The following is a 21,934-nucleotide window of genomic DNA, read 5'->3' on the forward strand; positions in this document are numbered from 1 at the left end:
TGGTGTTTCTACACTTAATCGCGTATTTTTTTTTTAAGCCAAAGAAAGTCACCTTGAAAAAAAAAAAAAAATCGCCGCGCTTCACCACTCGTGTATAAAACCAAGGGAGAGAACGCTCGACGATTAAAACTCCAAGGACCAGACGATCAAGCGACGTGTTATGATTCTGTGTGATTATTATTATATTTGTGTGCTTTTTAAATATATATAGATGTAGATTTATATATTGTAGCATTAGATTTAAATTTTCGTATGAAATTTCCTAAGGATATTTGGTAGAAACTGGGATTTATTTACATTCGTGTTCATTCGAGTTCTACAATAAGTGATAGAAGAGGCTAACCTACATTCAAGTCTACTTAGATGTATTTAAAGATTTAGTTATAGTTTCATAATCGTCTTGGCTTTGAAGTCAGTTGATTCAGTAGAGGATAGATCTAGATCTAGTTGTGGAAAAAAAGCAAAACAACTTTTTTTTCAACGTATTAAAACATTTTTTTTAATCCCTAGTATATAGTAGTAAACTATTTTCCTGAAAGTTTCACTTTTGCACCCTATCAGTCCCGCCCCAGCTTCAACTGTTTATGAAGATAGGGCAGGCTATTCTTATGAGATTTTTTTTTTCGATGTTTACATTCGTGGATATATTGTAAGATAATTGTGAGAAGAAATTGCGCCTGTAGGTTTGAAAGTGTGTAAAGTTCATTTCGCTACTTAAAGCGATTTTTTTTTTCTCAACGATTTTACAGACACCCGTTTTCAAATCTCAACCTCTTTTTGTTAGAATTGTTCCGTCGCTGGTTTCGTTCTGAAGTTTTAGCTATGTGTGGAACAAATACTTAGCGAAATGTTGCCGACGTTGTGATATTGTGGTTTGTAATCGTTCTCTACTGTGTATAGTCTACACTGCATGTGAAATAGCAAATGTGCCTTTATAGTTGTGTCTTTCTGTGTATTTCATTAGGTTCTGGCCTGTGTATAATTGCTGATAACTTTTGAGTTTTCTGCTCGTGTTTGTTGACCGCCACTCTCCCCAAAAAAAGAAATTTACTATAGGATCTAATGAACATTCCCTCACTGTATTTGTAGCGTTGGTATACTATGTGCAGTAGCAAGTTTGCCTTTATATCTTAGTCTTTCTGGGTATCCCACTAGGTTCTCTTTTGTGTATTATTGCTTATAACTTTTGAGTCTTCTGCTCATGTTTGGTGACCACCACTCTCCCTAAAGAGAAGTTATTAATGGGACCAGAAGAAAATTCCCTCGTCTTATATGAATGGCACATTATACGAGATCAATACAGTTGTATAACTTTGTGCATAAATGAATCTTAAAAAAAATTTTTATGCAGTTTTCGCCCTTGCTTCTATTTCACCATTGGCTTCGCTGTGGTTCCAGTGAGAGTGACACTACGTGTTTGCGCAGAGCCTCTCTGACAGAGACTTGTCTCTTCAACCATAACACATATTGATAACACATCATGTTTGTGCTTTCTGTGTGAGTCGGACTTTCGACAAGATAAACCCGACAACACAACAGCGCGTGTCATTTGTATCATGACAGTTATCTTTGTGTGTGCTTATATCTGTGGCCCCCATACTTATCGAGATAACCTTCTTTACTGCTTATACCACTATTAGTTAGTTAGCAATAATATCGGTGATTTTTTTTTTGTTTTGTTAATGCGCTATAACCCACTAGCTAACTAGGCTTATTATTAGATATAAATAACTTGCCAAACTTGTAAGGGAGATAACCTATGGTTAGTTATTTAGGGCATGAGAAAACACGAGAACCCCATTGTACCGAATGATAATAATAATAGTATTAGTTACAAATACGGCTTGAATCTGAAGACAAAAGAAGAGTGCGGTATTGTAGTACGTGGCTACTCAGATCAAAGATGTGACCCACACATGTTTACCATATATAATGCGTTGCTAACAGTTCAAGGGCACTATTTTGTAATAGTATCTCATATCTTTAGCGGAGGCTGGGTGGATGATATTGCACCTAAGGCTGTCCCGAAAAGATGATATTTTAACTCTTTCTTTCCTAATCGACGATGCCAACGTTTATTTGACCCCAATTACACTAGATTGATTATTTAATTTATAAACTTTTATTTGTGTTGTTTTAAAATAGCATGCATTCCCATATAATTCGATGTATATTATTGAAGTTAAATCATAACGTGATAGTGAAATAGTATTGAGTAAAATGAATAATTCTATCGGAACGAGGAAAATAATTACGGAGAGAAAGAGTTAAACAGTTTTGAAGTCGAGTCTTCTGGCCCAGAATTGTTTATCGTTTACTGCTTCTGACACCCTTGTAAATGTAGTATTATTGTTCCAAATAGCACAAATAACAAAACGTATTGCTAAATGTAACCGGGTTGTAGAGACTTCACTCGTGATCGTCTATATGCCCTTGTTAATGTTTACCTCTAACACCCGGTACAAGCAACCAGAACTTAGTTAGCTACGAATTGATTCCTATACTAGCCAGTCCCCCACGCCAAAACCTTAATAGTTGAGATAACTGGGTCGCCTTCCCCTCCATGAAACGTTTATATTTGTTAGTAGTTCAGCAGAGAGTCACTCGTGTATACTTGAATGTGGAGTCTGTGGAGCTTGATGGAGAATGTGTATCACTGGTGCAATTGGTAGTGTCGGACTGGGATCACACTCTTTTTAAGTATTTTCAGTTGTGGGGCGAGAGGGTGACAACGAACTTAAAGTGCAACGCGTAGTAGAGTGATCAACAAGATAAAAACAGAATTGCCACTTTTTTTTTTATATATCACTGTAAATTAAATACGGGACATAGTCTACTAGATACATGCACTTTGGGCTTCGTGTGGTCTTTCAGCCTTATATCTGTCCTGAATACATTGAGATCTACTTTGTGGCTGGGCTTATGTGATTAGTTTCTTTTTTTTAAACTTTGGAAACAAAGAAACATAGATTGGGGAGGGGGGTAATGGCAAGAGAAAGCTAAATTCGTTTTATGTTCTTGCTAACATGTTGGGAGGTGGGGACGCGGTGGCCGAGTGGTTAAGTAATTGGCTTCCGAAACTTGGACCATGGGTTCGAATCTCGGTGAAGACAGTTTTAAAATTTAGGGATTTTAGGGCGGCCTCTGAGTCCACCCAACTCTGTTAGGGTTAGGGTACCTGACTTTAATTGGGGAAAGTAAAGGCGGTTGGACGTTATGCTGGGCCACATGACACCCGGCTCGTTAACAGTTGGCCAAAGAAACAGATGGCCTTAATTAACATCATCTGCCCTATAGATCGCAGGGTCCTCAAGGGGAAACTTTACTTCTTGTAAAAAGAGAATATACGTTTAAAAAAAAAGGCTAGGATTGTATTCACACAATTGTTTTGTAATACCTCGCCACATCTAAATAGTCTTTTTCAAATGTGGCCAAGGTTCCCATTCGTTTTAATCCGATCTAATCTATAGAATAAATTTCCCATCGTTCATACTCGCCTGAATATTTGTCCTTCCCCCTCTCTATGTATCCTCATGTTCATAATGTTCTGTTTAGCTCTGCCCCCTTAACATTTTGGTAGTTGCATTAAGATGTAAATTTAGGGTAACCTGACGTAATCCTTATCATGACTTGACTCCTGTTAAAACGCGTACTTATGGTAATTTTATCTACTATAATTATGATAGGTCTTGACAGTCTCATTCAAATCGGATGGAGTCTAGAGTTATACAATAAAACAAGAAAAAGATTTTTTAAAAATACTTTTAGCTTTCTCAATACACTATGATCCTATCGCTTGTTTGGACCATTTGGTAAGGGGTGGGGGGAGAAAGAAAGGGGTGTCTGGGTCATCACTTTTTAAATGCATTTAGTAAAAAAAAAAGTGATCGAGTGAATTTAAACTCATGGGCTAAAGTCTTCACAAGCCAAAACACTAACCACTATAGTTTTATAGCTATCTATTGTTAGTTTCAAACTTTTCTCTCTACAAAGTATAAAGGGGACTAATTCAACTCTTACCAATTTATCAGTCAAGTACAATTTCTTTCCCTAGTTCGAGATACCAAACAAAATAATTAATTATCAATAGTTTTTTTATAGAAAAATTGATTCTCTATTGTCAGGTAAAAGAAATAAGTGTGCCAAATTTCAGCTTGATCCGAGATTGAGTGTTGGAGAAATAACAGATACAAACTTTTTATCATATAACGCGATGATTCGCCATTTTGTAGGTATCAACACCCTGTAAACAATGCTTGCTATAAAAGAAAACGTAATATTGTTTCTAAGCGCACAAATGTGCCGAGCATGTGGTTATGCCCCATGTCCCATTGGACGTATTAGACTTTAAAAAGCTGCAGAAGACTGGGCTAAACTAGTCCACCTTGATCTAGTGCTTGTGTACCGGCGTTGAGTATTGTATGTCTGTGTAGACAGGTTCACCTTATGAAACCTTGTTTACTTTTGATAGTTGTTCTTGTTCGTTTTATAAATAGAAGAAATAGCGTATGTCCCATTTACCGTCAATGTTTTTTTGTTGTTTATTCACACATTGTAACACCACCGTAACACTATATGTAAACTTTGTTACAGAAATAGTTTAATCAGTGATGCCCAACCTGTGGCCCGCGTGCCGTGTGCGGCCCTTGGCGCAGCGCTCTTTAGCCCCTCGAAACTACCGTCCACAGTTCAGAATGAAGCCTTAGCTGGATAATTTTATGCCCTGATCCGTGTGTCTGAAATTGATTTGACCCCAGGCCCATAACTGTTTTGCACCTCTCGTTGAAATAGTTGAATGCTGGTGTCGCTTCCTTCCTTTCCGGATTTTCTGTGTAGGGTTTCAAAGTGTGGTGTACATATACGAAATGTATACATCCTATTCAGTTCAAGGAAGGGCCCGCTTACTATGAGCTCTAGAATATACATTGCACGGAATAAGCCTAGTCTAAATGTGCAAACAAAGCATGGGTACGGCATGTGACTATTGGGTGTATTTTGTGTGTGATGTCATTGAGGCGCTACAGCTAATTATTTAACGAATTCACGTCATTTTCTTTTTTTTTTTGCTATCATTTCCTAAGGAGTTGATCACTATGGCTCTGGAGTGGGTTTGTTTGTGTGTTTCCTAGATGATTATGAAGAAAGGGAGCATTAATTGTTAGACGGAGAAGAAAAAGAGCATTAATTATTATTTTTATAGAACGATGCAAGACAAGCGGCTCTGTCATAATCTATGTTAAGATCGAGAGACGACTCCAGGATGCCAGAGTGTAAAGACGTGTTTTTATAGTGGGTTAGATTTGTTTCAATATCAGTGTATTTCATTTCATCTCAAGTTGAATTCGTTTATATATAGTAATAAAAGCTATATTTAGTTTACTTCACAAACAAAGTTTATTCACGCAAAAGTTTGTTCAAGTTGTTTCAAGTTGTCATAAGTTAAAATAGAATACGCCTAGAGTGGTTTAGTTGTCTACCAGCAGTTTTGGTGCTCCACGACTGTCAACAACAGGCACTTGCTTGTTAGAGGCCGTAGAACAGCAAAAAGTCTTACAACTTTTTTTTTTTGTTCACACATTGTAACACCACCGTAACACTATATGTAAACTTTGTTACAGAAATAGTTTAATCAGTGATGCCCAACCTGCGGCCCGCGTGCGGCCCTTGGCGCAGCGCTCTTTAGCCCCTCGAAACTGTTGTCCACAGCCCAGGATGAAACCTTAGCTGATCGGTTCCATTGGGCTCTCCATTGAGCCCTTTCGAATTCATTATGCGTTGTGGGCAGGTCTCGCGGGGTCGGATATGGTCCGCGGTTTTGAGGTTGGGCACCACTGGCTTGGTCAGTGTTGAGAAGAAATTCTTAAAAGAAAGGGGAGAACACTGCAAAGTCATCCACGTGGATCTTTTGGTCTCATCACCGATCTTTCGATTGTATAGTCTGATGAAGGTGATGCGTTCTGGGAATGGTTTCATTGACTGGGCAGAACTGGGTATGTACATAACTGTTATGCGTTTCTGCTTATATATTCTCCTAATCTCTTAATTAAAAATCAGATCTATATTTTGTAACCTTTTGCACCATGTTATCTACGCTGTAGATCGATGTTATATTTGACTTATCGTTCGGGGTTTCAGATAACTCGTGTGTGTTTTGATGTTATTGTCTGATGTCGTCCCTTTGATATTCACGTCTACAACCTCCATACCGTTGTATCGATTTTATCATCTAGCAGATCCGTAGGCCTGTAACAAACGACAGCGTTTATTGCTATGCACGCGTAATATGCAAATTATATAAACATTCTCCATTATTAGGGGGCGCGGTGGCTGGGTTGTAAAGCGCCTGGCTTCCAAACCGGTGGACGACGAGTTCCAACCCGGGTGAAGACTGGGATTTTTACTTTCGGGATCTTAAGGTCCACCTGTTCTAATGGGTATCTGACATAAGTTGGGGAAAAGTAAAGGCGGTTGGTCGTTGCGCTGGCCACATGACCCCTCGTTAACCGTGGTTAATGAGTTTGTTTTGGTTTCCTTAATGGTGTCAGTGTCCAGGGACGGCTTAGGCATAGGCAAACTAGGCAGTCGCCCAGAGTCTCCGATTGATGTCGGCATCGCACAAAACTCAAATATTTAGAGTGAAAATTGCGATACTTGGGGAATTTCATAGATGATAGTTTGTTTGTTTGTAAAAATGGTTTACATGTTTTGGATGTTCCTTCAGATTGGAAGATAAAATACTTCCTAGTCCAAACCTGCCGCAGGTTTCAAATTAGCAGAGCTCTTTGGCCCTACATCTATCTCTCTCTTTCAAATCTCAAATTAGACTCTAGATCGTACAGGTAGGTTTATAATGAATTGCGTCCCTTTTTATCTGTCTTAATTTTATATTTTCAGTTTGCATCAATTTGTTATTTCATTAGTGGCCACCAAATTCACTTCGCCTAGGGCCTTCAATTACATAAGGAAGGCCCTGCAGTGTCTATGTGTTGTTGTTTTTTATTGTAGAAACAGCATTGACATCCAAGTCTAGATTTAAAAAAAAAAATCCTAATGTATGGTCAGACCAGACTTTTAAAAACGTGCTATTTGCATTGACACAACGCATGTCTTCATCATCACAATGGAATAAGGGAGACAACTTGCTAATACCTTCAAATTATAGTTTTTCTTGTGTGTTTTTTTTTGGTCTAGTCTGTTTGTCCTCATTCTGCCCCACCCTCCCCACTCTCCAGAGACAGAAGAGAGACAGTGATAGATAGAGAGTAGGAGATAAAAAGACTAGGCAGAGGTTATCGGGCCAGGAGCATATCTATGTTTCTACCGCATGGGACAATATTGTCATGACCGATATCATCTCAGCGATTTCCAAACTGTCTTGCGTCACGTCCCGTGTAGTAAAACCAACTGATGCAGTTTTAAATAGAACGCGGCCCGTACACATGTAGTCAAAAGGCTTTTGAAATCATGGCCCTAGGGCTTGAACCCGTCTGCTCTACTAAACTGATGTGCTATTTAGCAGCTCCAATGTTTTATTTAGTCAGTTTGCTGACGGGATTTCGTGGAGGATAGTTTGTTTGTTTGTAAAAAATGTTTTACATGTTTCGGATGTTCCTTCATTGTTAAGATAAAATTACTTCTTAGTCCAAACCTTCCGCGGGTCGACGGAGGGGATGGCAGGGTATGAACCCGGGACCATTGACAAGTCCGAACGACAGTCCAGCGCGCATAACGCTTAACAGGCAGCCAGAGACTCCGGCTTCTATAAACTAAGAGGTGTTTCTTTTTCATTCGTGAAAATATATAAACAATAAATCCACAACGTTTTCCCCTCTGGTGTGTGGCTTATCAGTTTACAATTTGAGAACTGCTGTGACGAAAGTCTAGGTGTTCTGCAAGAGTTGACACTTTGGTATAATTCCTACCGTTTTATTTGTCTTCTTGTGTGTGTGTGCGTATAGTAAGTGGATTTGTGTGTGTTTATGTTGGTTAGAAGTTAAACAGATAGAGAAAAAAAAAGTGGTTTTGAAAAAGGAGGGGGGGGGGGGCTGTCATCGGATTAAACAAACATCTATTCAAACTTGTCATTTGTGATAACTATTTGCACTCTGTAGGTATGTTGGTCCCTATTTGACTATCCAGAGTTGGAGGGTCCAGGTACGACATGAACCTGAAAACTCCATTCGAGTCACAAGTTTCTTGGTCGTTGGTTTCACATTTCAATAGTTTGAGGGTTTATGACTTTCAATACTAAGTTCCACCATTTTGTAGGTATCAAACCTTGTAAAAAAATAAAAGGTTTGCTATAAATGATTACTTTCAACATTGTTTCTAGTCTACATTTAGCAGCGTTTACATCCACAAGACCTTCATGTACAAGTATTTCTTCTTCTTCTTCATTGCCATTATTATGTTGGAGATTTCAGATGACTAGACCAACATATTAGATGAACTGTGCAGTGGTTTCCAAAGCAGGGAGCTCTCCATATAGTTTTCTTACTAAAGGGGTGTTTTGGGCCTGTGTCTTGTTTGGGCCTCTTGGTAACGAATTTCATGACCATGTACATGTGTGAGGAAACCTGAACAGTAGACCCTATTGTAATTCACTGGCACTGAAGTTTTGAAATGTTACCATACAGCCTATTTAAAAATGCAATATTATATTTGATAAAGAATGTAACATAGAGTGATATAAGGAAATGTGCCATTCTTATTCTTCTTCATCGTTCTCATTATTATGTTGGAGCGTTCAGATGAGGAGACCGATATATGAGATGAACTGCGCAGTGGTTTCCAAATCATGGAGCTCTCCATATAGTTTTCTTTACATATGGGTGTTTTGGAAGTGTCTTGTTCGGGCCTCTTGATAAAGAATGCAGTTTTTAGGGACATGATCAGCATTCTCTGGTGACACTCCACATGGGCAGATTTTGCTAGTTCCAATTTTTAGCTTCCGGAACATATTTTTGTCTCATTCTGTTGTGTCCGGTCCTGAGTTGAAAGATCAGACGTTGATCATGTCGGGATAGCTTATAATATGTATCATCTTTCTTGTGATTCGGATGAGAGCTTGTCCATTTCTCATTTATTCTATTCACTATTAGTGTCTTCATTTCATCTAGATTGAGTGCAATGTTTAATTGTGAGTTGTTCTCCCACACTTTGTGAGTGTGTCAGCCTTCTCATTTCCTTCTAGTTCCATACGTGCTGCTAACCATTGAATAGGCCTACAAGTATCTCAAACACAGTACTTTTTGTGTAGAGAGTTTGACGTTGTTAGTACTACAGTGTAATATATTCGAAATATTTTTTTTACTTACAATTTGAATCAAAGTTTGATACAAATTAGATTTTTTAGAAAAAAAAAGTCAAATCTATTCAATGTCAATGGCTGCCCGGTCTGTGGTATGCGCTCTGGACTGTGGTCTGGAATGTTCGAACCCTGCCGCCGCCCTCCTTCCTGCTGAAGTTTTGGCCTAGAAGTCATTGTCCTCAATTAGTATTGACATCCGAAACATGTAGACTAGTAATTAAATTCCCACAAAAAAAAAAAAATCCCGCAGGTTATCATGACTATTTGTGGATTTGGTGTCCGCGGTCACATGTCGGCTCCCAAACCATCAATTAAGAATCAAGTACATGCGTTTTTTTTTTCGACGTTATTTGTGTGTGTGTGTGTGTGTGTAAAGGAGTGAAGGAGGATGAAATCCCACAATTCTTAAATGTTGATTTAGTTACCCTAATTGGAAAAGGTCCGAGGGTCACTCGCACCTGACATTGGTTGGGGAAAGTAATGGCGGTTGGTTGTTGTGCTGGCCACTTAGCACATACGTTAACCTTGGGTCCAAGAAGCAGGTGACCTTTACGTCGTCATCTGCCCTTGCATTTGCAAGGTCTAAAAGGGGTACATATTTTTTTAAGAGTCTGCAGGTTTGGATATATAGTAACTCTTCTTTCGTGACGCCTCAAGAATCTTCTCTTAGATTTGTGTGTTTGGTTTTTGTCTTTTTTTTTTGTTTTTTCAGAAGCTGCTAAGGACTAGACTAGATAAAAACATATTCTTAGAAGGCACTTTTTGGCAAAAGGAAATGGTCGGCTACGAAGTTATTTGGACCTTCGCCGTCATTCTGATCTTGTATATTTGATCTTAGATTTTAGGAAACGTCTAGAGCTGGAATGTTTTTTTAAAGTGGTTTGCGATTTTCATCTCATCGACCAGGGAGCATCTGTGGCTGTCAAGGAGGGTTAATTGTGTCATCCTGACGTCAGTACCCCCCACCCCTCTTTTTCCTTGTTAAGCATTTCGTTCAATGGTTTGACAAGCTTGACCTAGTCAAAACTATGTTCAACCTGAGATTTCGCTATTGACGTCACCGGACCCCCCCCCCCCCCCCGTTTCCCTCCATCTCGATCTCTATGTCTTTAAAAAGTTTGCGTTGGTTCAGTTCCATACTTACTGTCACGCTTCAGTCGATGCCCCTCAACTGGAAAAGCGTCCCACGTGGATCTCTTTTAATTATTTGTTTTCTTGTACATGTCATGTCACGTGACACAGTTTGAATACAGTGCGTGTGTGGGCGGTGTCCACCTTTCCTCCTCGCGAGCAACTGTCACTAGGACCTGGGTCGTAATTTAAAGGGACTTTCTCGTTTTGCGGTGACACTATCGTTAGGTTGTAACCCCAGACATCTTGTCTTCTAAATTACAGACGTTACCGGTAGTTGAAAAAAAAAAGATAATTACGACCTACGCCTAACCATGTGTCAAGACATCGACTTAAATTCTGCTAAGTTGTTGGCTTTTCTTGCTGACTCATGCAACCCGTTCCATGCTCAAATTGCACAAGGGAAGAATGAGCTATTGTAGGAATTTGACCTATCCAATGGAATAAGGCCTGTACCTCTGTGTCTGACCAATCTTTAGTCCAACTAAACCGTTGTAAGCGTATCGTTATATCACTACTGAACCTGAATACAATTTGGACAAACTTGTTTTGAAATAAAAAATGAAGTTAACTTTCATTGACTCGGCGGCGTTCCTTTACAATGGAGATGTACGTAGAAACACGCGTGTAGTATATTAATATGTTAAACAATTTCAACTTTAAAAGCTACAATAAACACACGTCTCTGTGTCTCTCAGACTTCAAGTCTAACGTCAACTCACTTTCATCATCCGTTCACTCCCTGTGTATGTACCGACTCGTGCTTACATCAGAGTCAATTCAGCCAATCCGAACACATTGTAACAATTCTAGATTTGTATATGACAAGCATCTGATAACATAGGTCTTTATGTATTTGATTAATATGTGAAAGCTATTAGCAGTGTATGCAATAAATCATAAGGCAAGATCGGTAGTTTGAAATATTATTATATAACAAGTGGAATATAAAAATACTTAAAAAATAGCAACAAAAGCTTATCTATGGGGAAGAACACGAGGAAGTAGACTTATACAACTAAATATGTCAAGAATGTAGAGGTTCTGTCCCTTTTACGATATAAAAAAATACCAATAATTAATTGATTGGTTATTTTTTAAATTCATTCATTCAAGATTCAACTTGATCCGAACATTGGCGTGGGAGAAATAACGTGTACAATAATCTAAGGGGACAAAACCCCAAATACCTTGCTGAATCTCCGAAGAATTATTTTCCATTGTCTGTATCAAATGAATTAATTACCAGTAATTTATTGACCCATCGGTTAATTTTTCCACTGATTCATGTATTGTCTTCGCCAATGAATAATTTTGCAAAATTTAAAACTTGATTCAAGAATGGGTGTGGGAGAAATAACGCGTTCAAAAACCTTTTACTGGCCAGACTGACTTGATATAACTTTGTAATAAAGGTAACTAAATACGATTTCTGTCCAGTGACCTTTCTAGTTGCTATTGTATTTCGTTAGCAATCTTATAAGTTAAAAAGAAAGAAAAAAAAAGTTTAGCGGAAATTACTTATGAAACAATATTGTTATTGAAAAGATCACGTAAAGTCGGTGAAATCTGTTGCTTGTATCAGGTTTAATTTGCAGTAATTTTTAGTCGCGGTAAAAAATACTTATTATTGTCTGCCCTGTAGATAAACGAGCTGTCATGGTTTTTAATAATTTATCTAGAATCAAGCGAAAACAAAAGGAGCAAAAGAACGAAGCAAAACATGGAGAGGGAAAAAAATACATTAATTATCCTGACACATATACTTCTGTCCACTGCGTGTTGTCGTCTGCTGTGCTCAGGGCACGTGGCTAGATATAAATTGTTACTAAGTATAGACACGGGGCGTAAAGACAGACATGTGTAGAGAATGGCCTTTTTGGTTACCGTGGTCTATTGTTTATCTCTAGTTGAAAACACACACCAGTGTGCCAACGTGGCTATTTATCAATGACTGAGCTAAGGGGTTGAGCTAAGAGTCGTTGATGGAATGTGCTGGTGGGCGATTCTTGGGTCTTCAAACACGCTCGGATAAACTTTGTTTTCTTCTGTTGATATTTATAATGAATGCCCCGTTTCTTGCTTTATCGAGTTACGTGGTGTAGGGTATAAATGGACGCTTTAATTCATTTCGATCTTCACCTATACTTTAACACTGTTTATTTACTCTTGCTTTCTTTTTAGTGACGTCATATAAGAGTTCAAGCTGTATTATTAGTGTAATTACGTAATTCTTAACTTATACTGTTTTGGATTACTGGCTTATAGACAGAATACGCTGGACTTATAAATCTAAGGACTGTAATATTATATGTTATGGCAAATGTAAACAAACTCAATAGTGAAAAGTTTTGTTTTCTTTTAAAGTAGTAAATCATTGTTTATAAACGTCGTATCTTTTAAAGACTCAAATAGATATAATACGATTCTTCTTAAAAGGGCTACCATTACCGTGGTGTAGACAATGTTGGCAAAGGTGCCGTTGGTTCAAATCCTTCTTGCGATGCATTTATTTGTATTCAAAATAAATGTCATTGTTGGCGTATCTTTGTGTATGCAGTGCAGACTTTCGTTAGAGCCGAGAGGCGCTTTACTCATAGGAGGTTTTGGTTTTCTGTTGTTTTTTTTTCTTCTTTTGAATTCATTAGGTTCACTGCAAATTCAGTTCATACGTTTCAGCATTTAGATCAGCAGCTAGATCGGTTTCAGTTGGCAGCTGGATCGGTTTCAGTCAGCAGCTAGATCGGTTTCAGTTAGCAGCTAGATAGGTTTCAGTCAGCAGCTAGATCGGTTTCAGTTAGCAGCTAGATAGGTTTCAGTCAGCAGCTAGATCGGTTTCAGTTAGCAGCTAGATAGGTTTCAGTCAGCAGCTAGATCGGTTTCAGTTAGCAGCTAGATAGGTTTCAGTTAGCAGCTAGATAGGTTTCAGTCAGCAGCTAGATAGGTTTCAGTTAGCAGCTAGATAGGTTTCAGTCAGCAGCTAGATCGGTTTCAGTTAGCAGCTAGATAGGTTTCAGTTAGCAGCTAGATAGGTTTTAGTTAGCAGCTAGATAGGTTTTAGTTAGCAGCTAGATAGGTTTCAGTTCTGTTAATCCGTATCAACGATTTCTCGTTTACACATAGTTAGACTTGGGCTATTTATAAACGTCGTTACGATCAGCTGACGCGTTCACTTCATCACGTGAAGTGCACTACAGTAATAATAATCGTATTCACTCCAAATCGCCATGGCGTAATGTTTCCAACTTTGCTGGTACTCTGGGTCAATAAAAAAAACAACAAAAGTCTGCATCTAACTCTAGACTCTCTTGCGTTCTTCCAGTGGCGTTGGACATTCAGTTGTACTCTCAACTTATAGGAAATGTGAACAATGTACATTGGGATGCGATACCCAGTTTTTTTAATGCCTTGTAACATTTCCTTCAGCGGGAATGTATTTTTGTTCCTGCGTCCCCTCCCCACTAATCTCTTCTTTAAAGCCACTTATTAAAATGCATTTCGGTGCCATTTTTTTTTCATGTATACAAGTTCTAATAGAAACGAAAATAGGATATCATAATATATGTCGTTGTAGTGTAGTGTAGATGTTAGTCTAATTAGGCGTATCGGTTGATGTTTTTTTGTGCTCTTTCGTATAGGAAAATCTGAGACACTGAGTCTTAGTAAATGATTAAACAATTTTTGAAACACTTTGAGGTTGATCTGGTGATCTACGTGTTTTCATTGTATGGATTATTAGACTGTTGATTCTGGATGACAAAGTGGTCCGTTATGTGGTGAAACGTGTTCATTCATAATATTAATCAACATTTTACACTGGGATTAACAACCACCCTGAGGCCGTGTGTAGATTTGTGAGCCAATGGCAGGACAGATGGAGAAACGGTACATCAGTCATAAGTTGTCTCGTGTTGACAATCTCGTCAGTTTAGCCTTGAAGTATGGCGTGCCAGTAAGTTGTAGATATATATATATATCTAGAGATTATTTTTATTTTGGGCTACAGATATGTTTTAATAACTCAGTAAAAAAAAAAAAACAACACTTGCAATTTTACGGAAATTAACTTAACGAAAGTCACGCGGGGAAATGCTTTGGATGTAAGTATCAAAGATGTATGGCTGAGAGGTACAGCGCTTAGGAACCGGGTTTGAATCCTGGTGAAGACTTAGATTTTTAATTTCGGGATCTTTGAGCGCCTTTAATGGGTACCTAACATTAGTTGGGTAAAAGTAAAGGTGGTTGATCGTTGTGCTGGTCACATAACACCCTCGTTAACCGTAGGCCACAGAAACAGATGACCTTTACATCATCTGCCTTATAGACCACAACCATAAGGTCCGAAAGGGGAAATTTACTTTACTATTGTTGAGTACAGTACCAGTATTTGTTTTTTTCAGAGATTTTATGAAGATATATGAAGAAAAAAAAAGGAACTAGACTGTAGATGGCCAAAATAAAAGAAAGTTTCGAATAGAAAGGAAAAACATTTTACCAGCCTCAATTTCTCCCCTCTGAAAAAAATTCTGTCTACGCCCATTTAAAGATCTACTAGAGTGGAAGTTTGGTGATATAGATCCAGACATGGAGAAAGTTCCTTCAGAAATGAAAGCTTATTGTGACATAATTCAAACCTTCTGCAGGACAGGGTGGACGCGGGCAGTGCTAGAACTTGAGACTAGATTGACGACAGTCCAAAGCGCATAGCAACACAACCAGGCAGAACGTGTTTTCTGTATCTTTCGGATCCAGTTCAAGAGCGTTCTATCATAACACAAATAATGCAAACACATTAATACCTTTATTTTGTCACAAACCACATTCTTTCTGACATTTGATAGCATTTTCAATAAGTCACAACATATCTCTAAGCTTGAAACGTTTTTTTGCGAACCCATCGTCATTAAAAGTTTACAAATTAAACTTCTTTCAAGTGTTGTTTATTTAACTCTTTCTCTCTGTCACTGGGTTATTTTATATAGTATTGAATGTGGCTGTGGTTATCAATGTAGGCGTGGTGGTGACATTGGGTTCTTGTTACAAATCACTGAATAATGAAATGACGCTGGGTGTAGCAGATACAATAAGTTTAATATAACACCACATAGTGAATACACCATACAATTCGACCCAGGAATGGTCAGTATTAATCCAACAGTAATATACGAATATCACAACTTAGTACTTATTCTATAACCAACTACTTTAAACATCTAACTCTACTGCTTATATCTTAAGTGACTCAATACAAGTGCTTGCTACAAGATCTCTATGTGGACTGACTGCCTTTAACTCTCTGGTTCACCTAAGGTCAAAAGTGTTCACCTTAGTGCAACATGGGTTGTGAATAAGATTCACAATATGGAATTAACATACACAATACAGAATTAGGGTTTCTACTCTATGGCACCAACTTTGAGGTGGTGACATTACCTATCACCCCCCTTTTGAAAAAAATTTTGAAGAAATTTTTTTCAGCTTGACGACATAATTATCATAAGTAGGATCAATTGGAATTCTTGGGGTCTATGAAATGTTCAATTGCTGAGTTCAAATAGAACTACAAACTTGAAATAAAATATATAATATGACAGTGTTACACAAAATATTTGCTGAATCAAAAAAATTCATACAAGGGCAAAATTCTCTAATTCATCATATTCTTGTAAGGCAATTCAAATAATTCTCTGAGTCAAATGCTTAACATCCCAAATAATTCTTTACATGTAGTTCTAATATATACATCAATATTCAAATGTGTTCAATATTTACAAGTCTTTTTCATAATAATATGTGCAAAGTGTGACAAAAATTTCAATGACAATCTCCTATGTCACAATGTGAAAAATTAATACAAGTTTTTATTCACAATATCTATTTATAAAAAAATCTTTGACACTATAGAAATGTTAGAAGTCTGGTTTTTGACACCAATAATACAATATGTATAAATCATGTAGAAAATGTTACAAGTAAGTCTCAATATGTAAGTGATAAGTATAGAAAAATTCAAAATATGTGTCAAAATTCAAGATCAAATTGATTAATGATCATTGTTACAAATTCAATGTATCTGTTTACTTCAATATGAGGTTTGATATCTCCATAAAAAATTGTTGTGCATTAATATTACACAAGTAAATATGTATAATTCAAGTATCAAAATATTGTTTGCTCAAAAGTATGATCATCAAATCAAAGTAATAAGTATCCTTCATAGTTCTTGTTGCATGCACCTTATGTTTCAATTAAGTATTTTTCCATATGACAGTTCAAATAATTTGTAGCTAGTAATGGCAAAAGTTTAATGTTACATTGTTTATCAAATAATTATTGTGTACAAATTTCAAAAAACTCTTTTGTCAAAAAAAATTTTACTGAGAAAATGTGTCAGTTGTGATACAATCTTTGAGTTTACATTAATTTGTTCAAGCATATATATACAAGCATAACATCCTACTAGTTTAGTTGTATTCATTTTAATCTGTTATGAAAAAATGTGTAAGTCCAATTTAAAAGAATAATATCAAGTGTCTCTTTCAGCACTTGAAATATCAAAAAGTTTGTACAACAATCTTCTTGTTTACATCAATACAAAAATTATAGTCCATAAGAATAGTTTGACAAAAATGTTTTCAAAAAAATACAAGTGTATGTCAATATTTGATTACACTAATTGACATTAAATAAATAAGTTACATTATGAATCAATCTCCTTTTTTCAATAGTATTGAAAAATGTGACTAAGTTATATAATTGTGATAAATGACATAGTAAAAAAATTCCTATCTTGTTTACAATAGCTGTAGAAAAAAATTTTGTCCAAGTTGTTCTCAATACAATGAGAAAAAATAATGTTTACATTGTATGGAAAAAATTAAGCTAGGTACTGAATAAGTTGGGAAAAAATTCAATATTTGTTTACATTGTTGAGTACAAAAATGTTATTCTTGTTGACAAAAGAATGTGAAAAAAATGTTGGTTACAATGTAGTAATCAAATTCCAAAGTTTGTTTACAAATAGAGTTTAAAAAAAATGAAGTCTTAGTTCTAGTTCAATGTTTACAAATAGTACTCAATGTTTACAAAATAATGCTCAATGTTCACAAAATGACATCATAGCTGGTTGTAAAAATAATTTTTTACTTTAAGGTGTGAATCTTAAATCTTTGACATTTAGCAATACAAGTTTTGACTAACATGACATAGATCATTATCTAAGTCATTCTGATTATCTTGAATATATCTGGACATAAAATCAGCAATAACATTATCTTTCCCTTTTATTTGTTTTATTTCAAAATGGAAATCAGCTAGGATCATGGTCCATCTTGTAATTCTACTATTAGTATTTGCTTTAACATTTAGAGTGGTTAATGGTTTATGATCTGTAAATATTAGGAAAAATCTGCCTAACAGATGTCTTTTTAGTCGCAGTGTACACCACACTATGGCTAAACATTCTTTTTCTATGGTGCTGTATCTTGTTTCTGCCCTGGATAATCTTCTACTAAGATATTCTATGGGGACCAGATTATTCTTATCATCTCTCTGCATAAGACATGCTCCTATGGCAGTGTCAGATGCGTCTGTGTATAATTCAAATACTTTATCTTTACTGGGTATATGTAATCTCTTATCATCATTAAATATTTCTTTGAGTTTATCTACTGCTTCTCTACATTCTTTAGAAGCTGCAATTATTTTCTTATATGTGTCCTTGTTGCTGTTCTTTACTTTTAATAAGTCATAAAGAGGAGATATTAATTGTGTATAGTTACTAATAAATTTCTTGTAAAAATTAAATAATCCTATAATGGCTTGAATGTCTTTTTTAGTTTCTGGTGGTTTAACTTGCATTATTTTATTTAGGTTGCTTCTAGTAGGCCTTATTTGTTTGTTTCCTATTTCATAGCCTAAAAATTCTATTTTAGTTTTCCCTATATGTAGTTTATCAGGGGCTATAGTCAACTTGTTCTCCCTCAGCCTATTTAATACTTGTTTGAGAGTTTTAATGTGATTTTCCCAAGTTTTTGAAAATATGCAGATATCATCCACGTAGAAAACTACATCTTCTATTCCCTCCAGCAACTTGGCCATACATTTTTGGAATGTTGCCGTACTGTTCACCAAGCCAAATGGCATCACATTCCATTGGTACACTCCTACTAGACCTGGCAAATTGCAGCTGAACGCGGCAAACTTTTTGGATCTCTCCTCCATCTCTATTTGCCAGAACCCACGGTTCAAATCACAAGTGGTAAATATTTCTGAGCTTCCTATTTTTTCTATCAACTGTTCTGGTAGAGGTAGTGGTTCTGCATCAATCACTGTTTTGCTATTCAATTCTCTAAAATCACAGCACACACGTAGAGTGTTATCTTTCTTTTTGACTATTACTATTGGGGACACATATTCACTTTGTTCATCTACCCTTCTGATTGTTCCATCCTTCAGTAACTTATTTAATTCTTCTTTAACTTTGTCACAGTATGCTGTTGGTATTGTATAGTTTTTTTTCTTTATTGCAGAATAGTCTTTCAATCTGATTTTATGCTGAATTATGCTTGTCCTCCCTAGTTGATTTGTAATCACATCCTTGTACTCTCTCAATACATTTTCTACTTGCTCTTCATTTGCTGCTGGTGTTTCAATATGTTGTGATACAGCACAGGCATGAAGAAAAAAATTTAGTTCGCTATCTGTCTCATCTTCAAATATCTCACATTCTTCCGCATCATTGCTTTGTACTACCATAGCATGTTCTCTTCTGGGGCTACCTTTCAGTTTGTTGACATGTAATTTCCTCACTATTCCATTCATCTCAACTTCATATGTTACGTTTCCTACTTTCTTTTCAATAGTATATGGACCATCATAAAATTCTTCCTCATCTCGCATTTTTACGTAAACTGTATCTCCTTCTTCAAATTCTCTTAACACTCTATTTTTGTTTTTAATGTCTCTGTGTTTCTTTGTGCTTCTTTTAATATTCTCTTGTGCCGTTTTGACCGCATATGTTAACTGATTTTTGTTCTTCACTATAAGTGGGAAATCTTCTTCTTTAATCTCAAGCATGTTTTGTTTCCATAAATGTAATGGTCCTCTCATTTTTCTGTTATGTACTAATTCATATGGAGAGAAACCTGTTGATTCGTTCTTGGCTTCACGGTACGCAAACAATATATATGGTAGCATCTCATCCCAGTTGTTTGGGTTTTCCATACATACTTTGTCCAACATAATCTTCATAGATTTATTCCAACGTTCTACAATACTGTTCGCCTGTGCATGGTACACTGTACTAAAGACTTGATTGACTTCTGTTAACTTTGTGAATGCAGCTGTTAGGGCCGCTTTAAACTGAGTTCCGTTATCACTGACAATGGTTCTAGGAAAGCCTATCATGGTAAATAATAGTAATAACGTCTGACATATCGTACTTGCATCAATGTGTTTTAATGGGAAAGCTTCAGGCCAGCGTGTGGCAAAATCCATGAATGATAATATGTATCTATTTCCTTTAGCTGTTACAGTTGGAAGTTCAGCTATATCCATGGCTAGTTTTTCGAATGGTGTCTCTACTGTATCTGTTTCTTGTAGAGGTGCTTTGTGTTTCCCTGTGATTGGATTTCTTCTTATGCACTGTACACAACTCTTAGTATATGCCTTCACTTCTTGCTCCATCTTAGGCCAGAAACAGTTGTGTCTTATTTTTTCTAGTGTTCTTGTGTAAGCCATATGTCCAGCCAAGGGACTGTCATGACATGTTTCAATGATGCTTTTTCTCAATTGCTGAGGTATTACTATTTGTAGCACTTCATTTCCATTTCTTATTTTCTTATGCTTTATAGCTACTCCATTTATTTTGCTGTATGGTCCTTCAATTCTGTTGCATAAATTCTTGCATATGTTCGAAATTGTTGGATCATTTTGCTGCATCTCAATTAATTCATCTTTGTTGACATTCATGTTTGGAATTATGGCCATAAAAGATTTGTCTTTCTTGTCATTTTTTATTTTTGATGTGTTCTCCGTTTGACACTCTATATGTACAGTATCTTTGTTTGAAATATACTGTTTGCCTTTATTTCTTTCACTGGTCACTTCACTTGTGTCAGTGTTTCTGCTTTCCTTATCTAATTTAGCTTGAGCTCTTGTTGTTACTGCAGCTACTTCTATATTTTCTTGATTTACACTATTAGCCCATTTTACTAAGGCTTCTTCTGACAGTTCAACTATATTCTCTATGTTCCCTATAATTAGTTCTTCAGCTGGGTTGTTCATTACTATGGCTTTGTATTGACCAGTGAACCATGGTGATTCAATGAAAACTAATGCTGTTTCACATACTTCCCATAAGTCTTTATTCGCATAAGTCAGTGTGACCTTGTCTTCTAGTATCTGTTCAGGTTTTACTAGTGATTTCTTCACAATGATTGAGGTGCAGCCGCTGTCACGTAATGCATATACCTTAATGCCATCCACATAGGCAGGATACACTTTTAATTTGGCTACCTTTGTCTGTATATATGCTACTGTTTCATATTCTATTGGTCTTTCAGTTGCTACAGCTGCTATGTTTTGTCTGGTATGATTGTTATTGTGGTAAGTATGTTGTCTATCTTGAAATTGGTCTCTTCTAGACATTCTGTTGTTTTGCCATCTTCTGTTTGTTTGATGTGATCTACTGTTAGTTGGACTGTAGCTTTGCCATGTTCTTCTGTTATATTGTTGTTGATAGGATCTATTGTAGTTAGGACTGAAGCTCTGGAAAGTTCTGTTATCTCTTCCATATTTATGGTTTCTATTTACATATTGCTGTTTTTCTGATGCCATTCTCTTTCTGCACTCTGCTTTGGTGTGACCCAATATGCCACAGAAAAAACATTGTATGCTCTTGGCATATTTAAATTTATTTGTAGTTCTTGGATGGTTTTCTGTCACTGTTGCAGCTACATTGTATAATTCCCTTTTGTCAATGGTGATGTTTGGGTGTGAGTCTTTGTATGTTGTTAAGTTTGATATCAATTCAGCTTCATTTTTTATTTTTCTCTCCTTCAGGAATGAGAATGCTGCATCTGTAACATTTATTAGCACATTCTCAATGAGAAAGAAATCTAATATCTGTTTGGGGTCATCTAAGTTACAGTTTGCGAGTTGTAGCCACTTTGTCATGTTCTGGCGCATGTCATGTATTGTTCTTTTTAAATCTGTATTCTTTGCTAGTTTTATTTCCCTAAAAAGTTTTCGATAGTGTTCCTCCGTTTTGCCAAAATGTTCAATAAGTCTTTGTTTTACTGTGTTGTAGTCTTTTCTTTGCTCCATAGTTAGTGTGTCGATGATGTTTAGTGGTTCACCTCTTAGGTTAGCTAGAAGTTGTTGAGCCATTTGTGCACTATTCATATTTGCTGTTTGACAGATGTATTCAAATTGAATTATGAAATTTTCCAATGTGTCTTCTTTTTGGTCAAAGTTCCTAAATTTGCTATG

At 36.5% G+C, this 21,934-nt stretch overlaps 1 protein-coding gene across 6 annotated transcripts in view; it reads left to right on the top strand.

The window, feature by feature from the left end:
• The window catches only part of LOC106056001 (lysM and putative peptidoglycan-binding domain-containing protein 2-like), a 58,007-nt gene that overhangs the window by 15,749 nt on the left and 20,324 nt on the right, over window positions 1–21,934 (top strand). The window contains exons 1-2 of one of the 6 annotated variants that reach the window (XM_056016752.1): window positions 83–170; window positions 14,080–14,393. The exons of 2 other annotated variants lie outside the window; for them this stretch is intronic. In XM_056016752.1, coding sequence (XP_055872727.1) covers window positions 14,304–14,393 — 90 coding nt within the window. In that variant the 5' untranslated portion in view covers window positions 83–170; window positions 14,080–14,303. Of the gene's footprint in view, window positions 1–82; window positions 189–11,523; window positions 12,548–14,079; window positions 14,394–21,934 lie in introns of those variants that run through there. 3 more of the 6 variants (XM_056016753.1, XM_013212535.2, XM_056016754.1) reach the window with 3 other exon arrangements.

This window comes from Biomphalaria glabrata, chromosome 18 (assembly GCF_947242115.1).
Source record: "Biomphalaria glabrata chromosome 18, xgBioGlab47.1, whole genome shotgun sequence".
NCBI classification, from domain to species: Eukaryota; Metazoa; Mollusca; class Gastropoda; family Planorbidae; genus Biomphalaria; species Biomphalaria glabrata.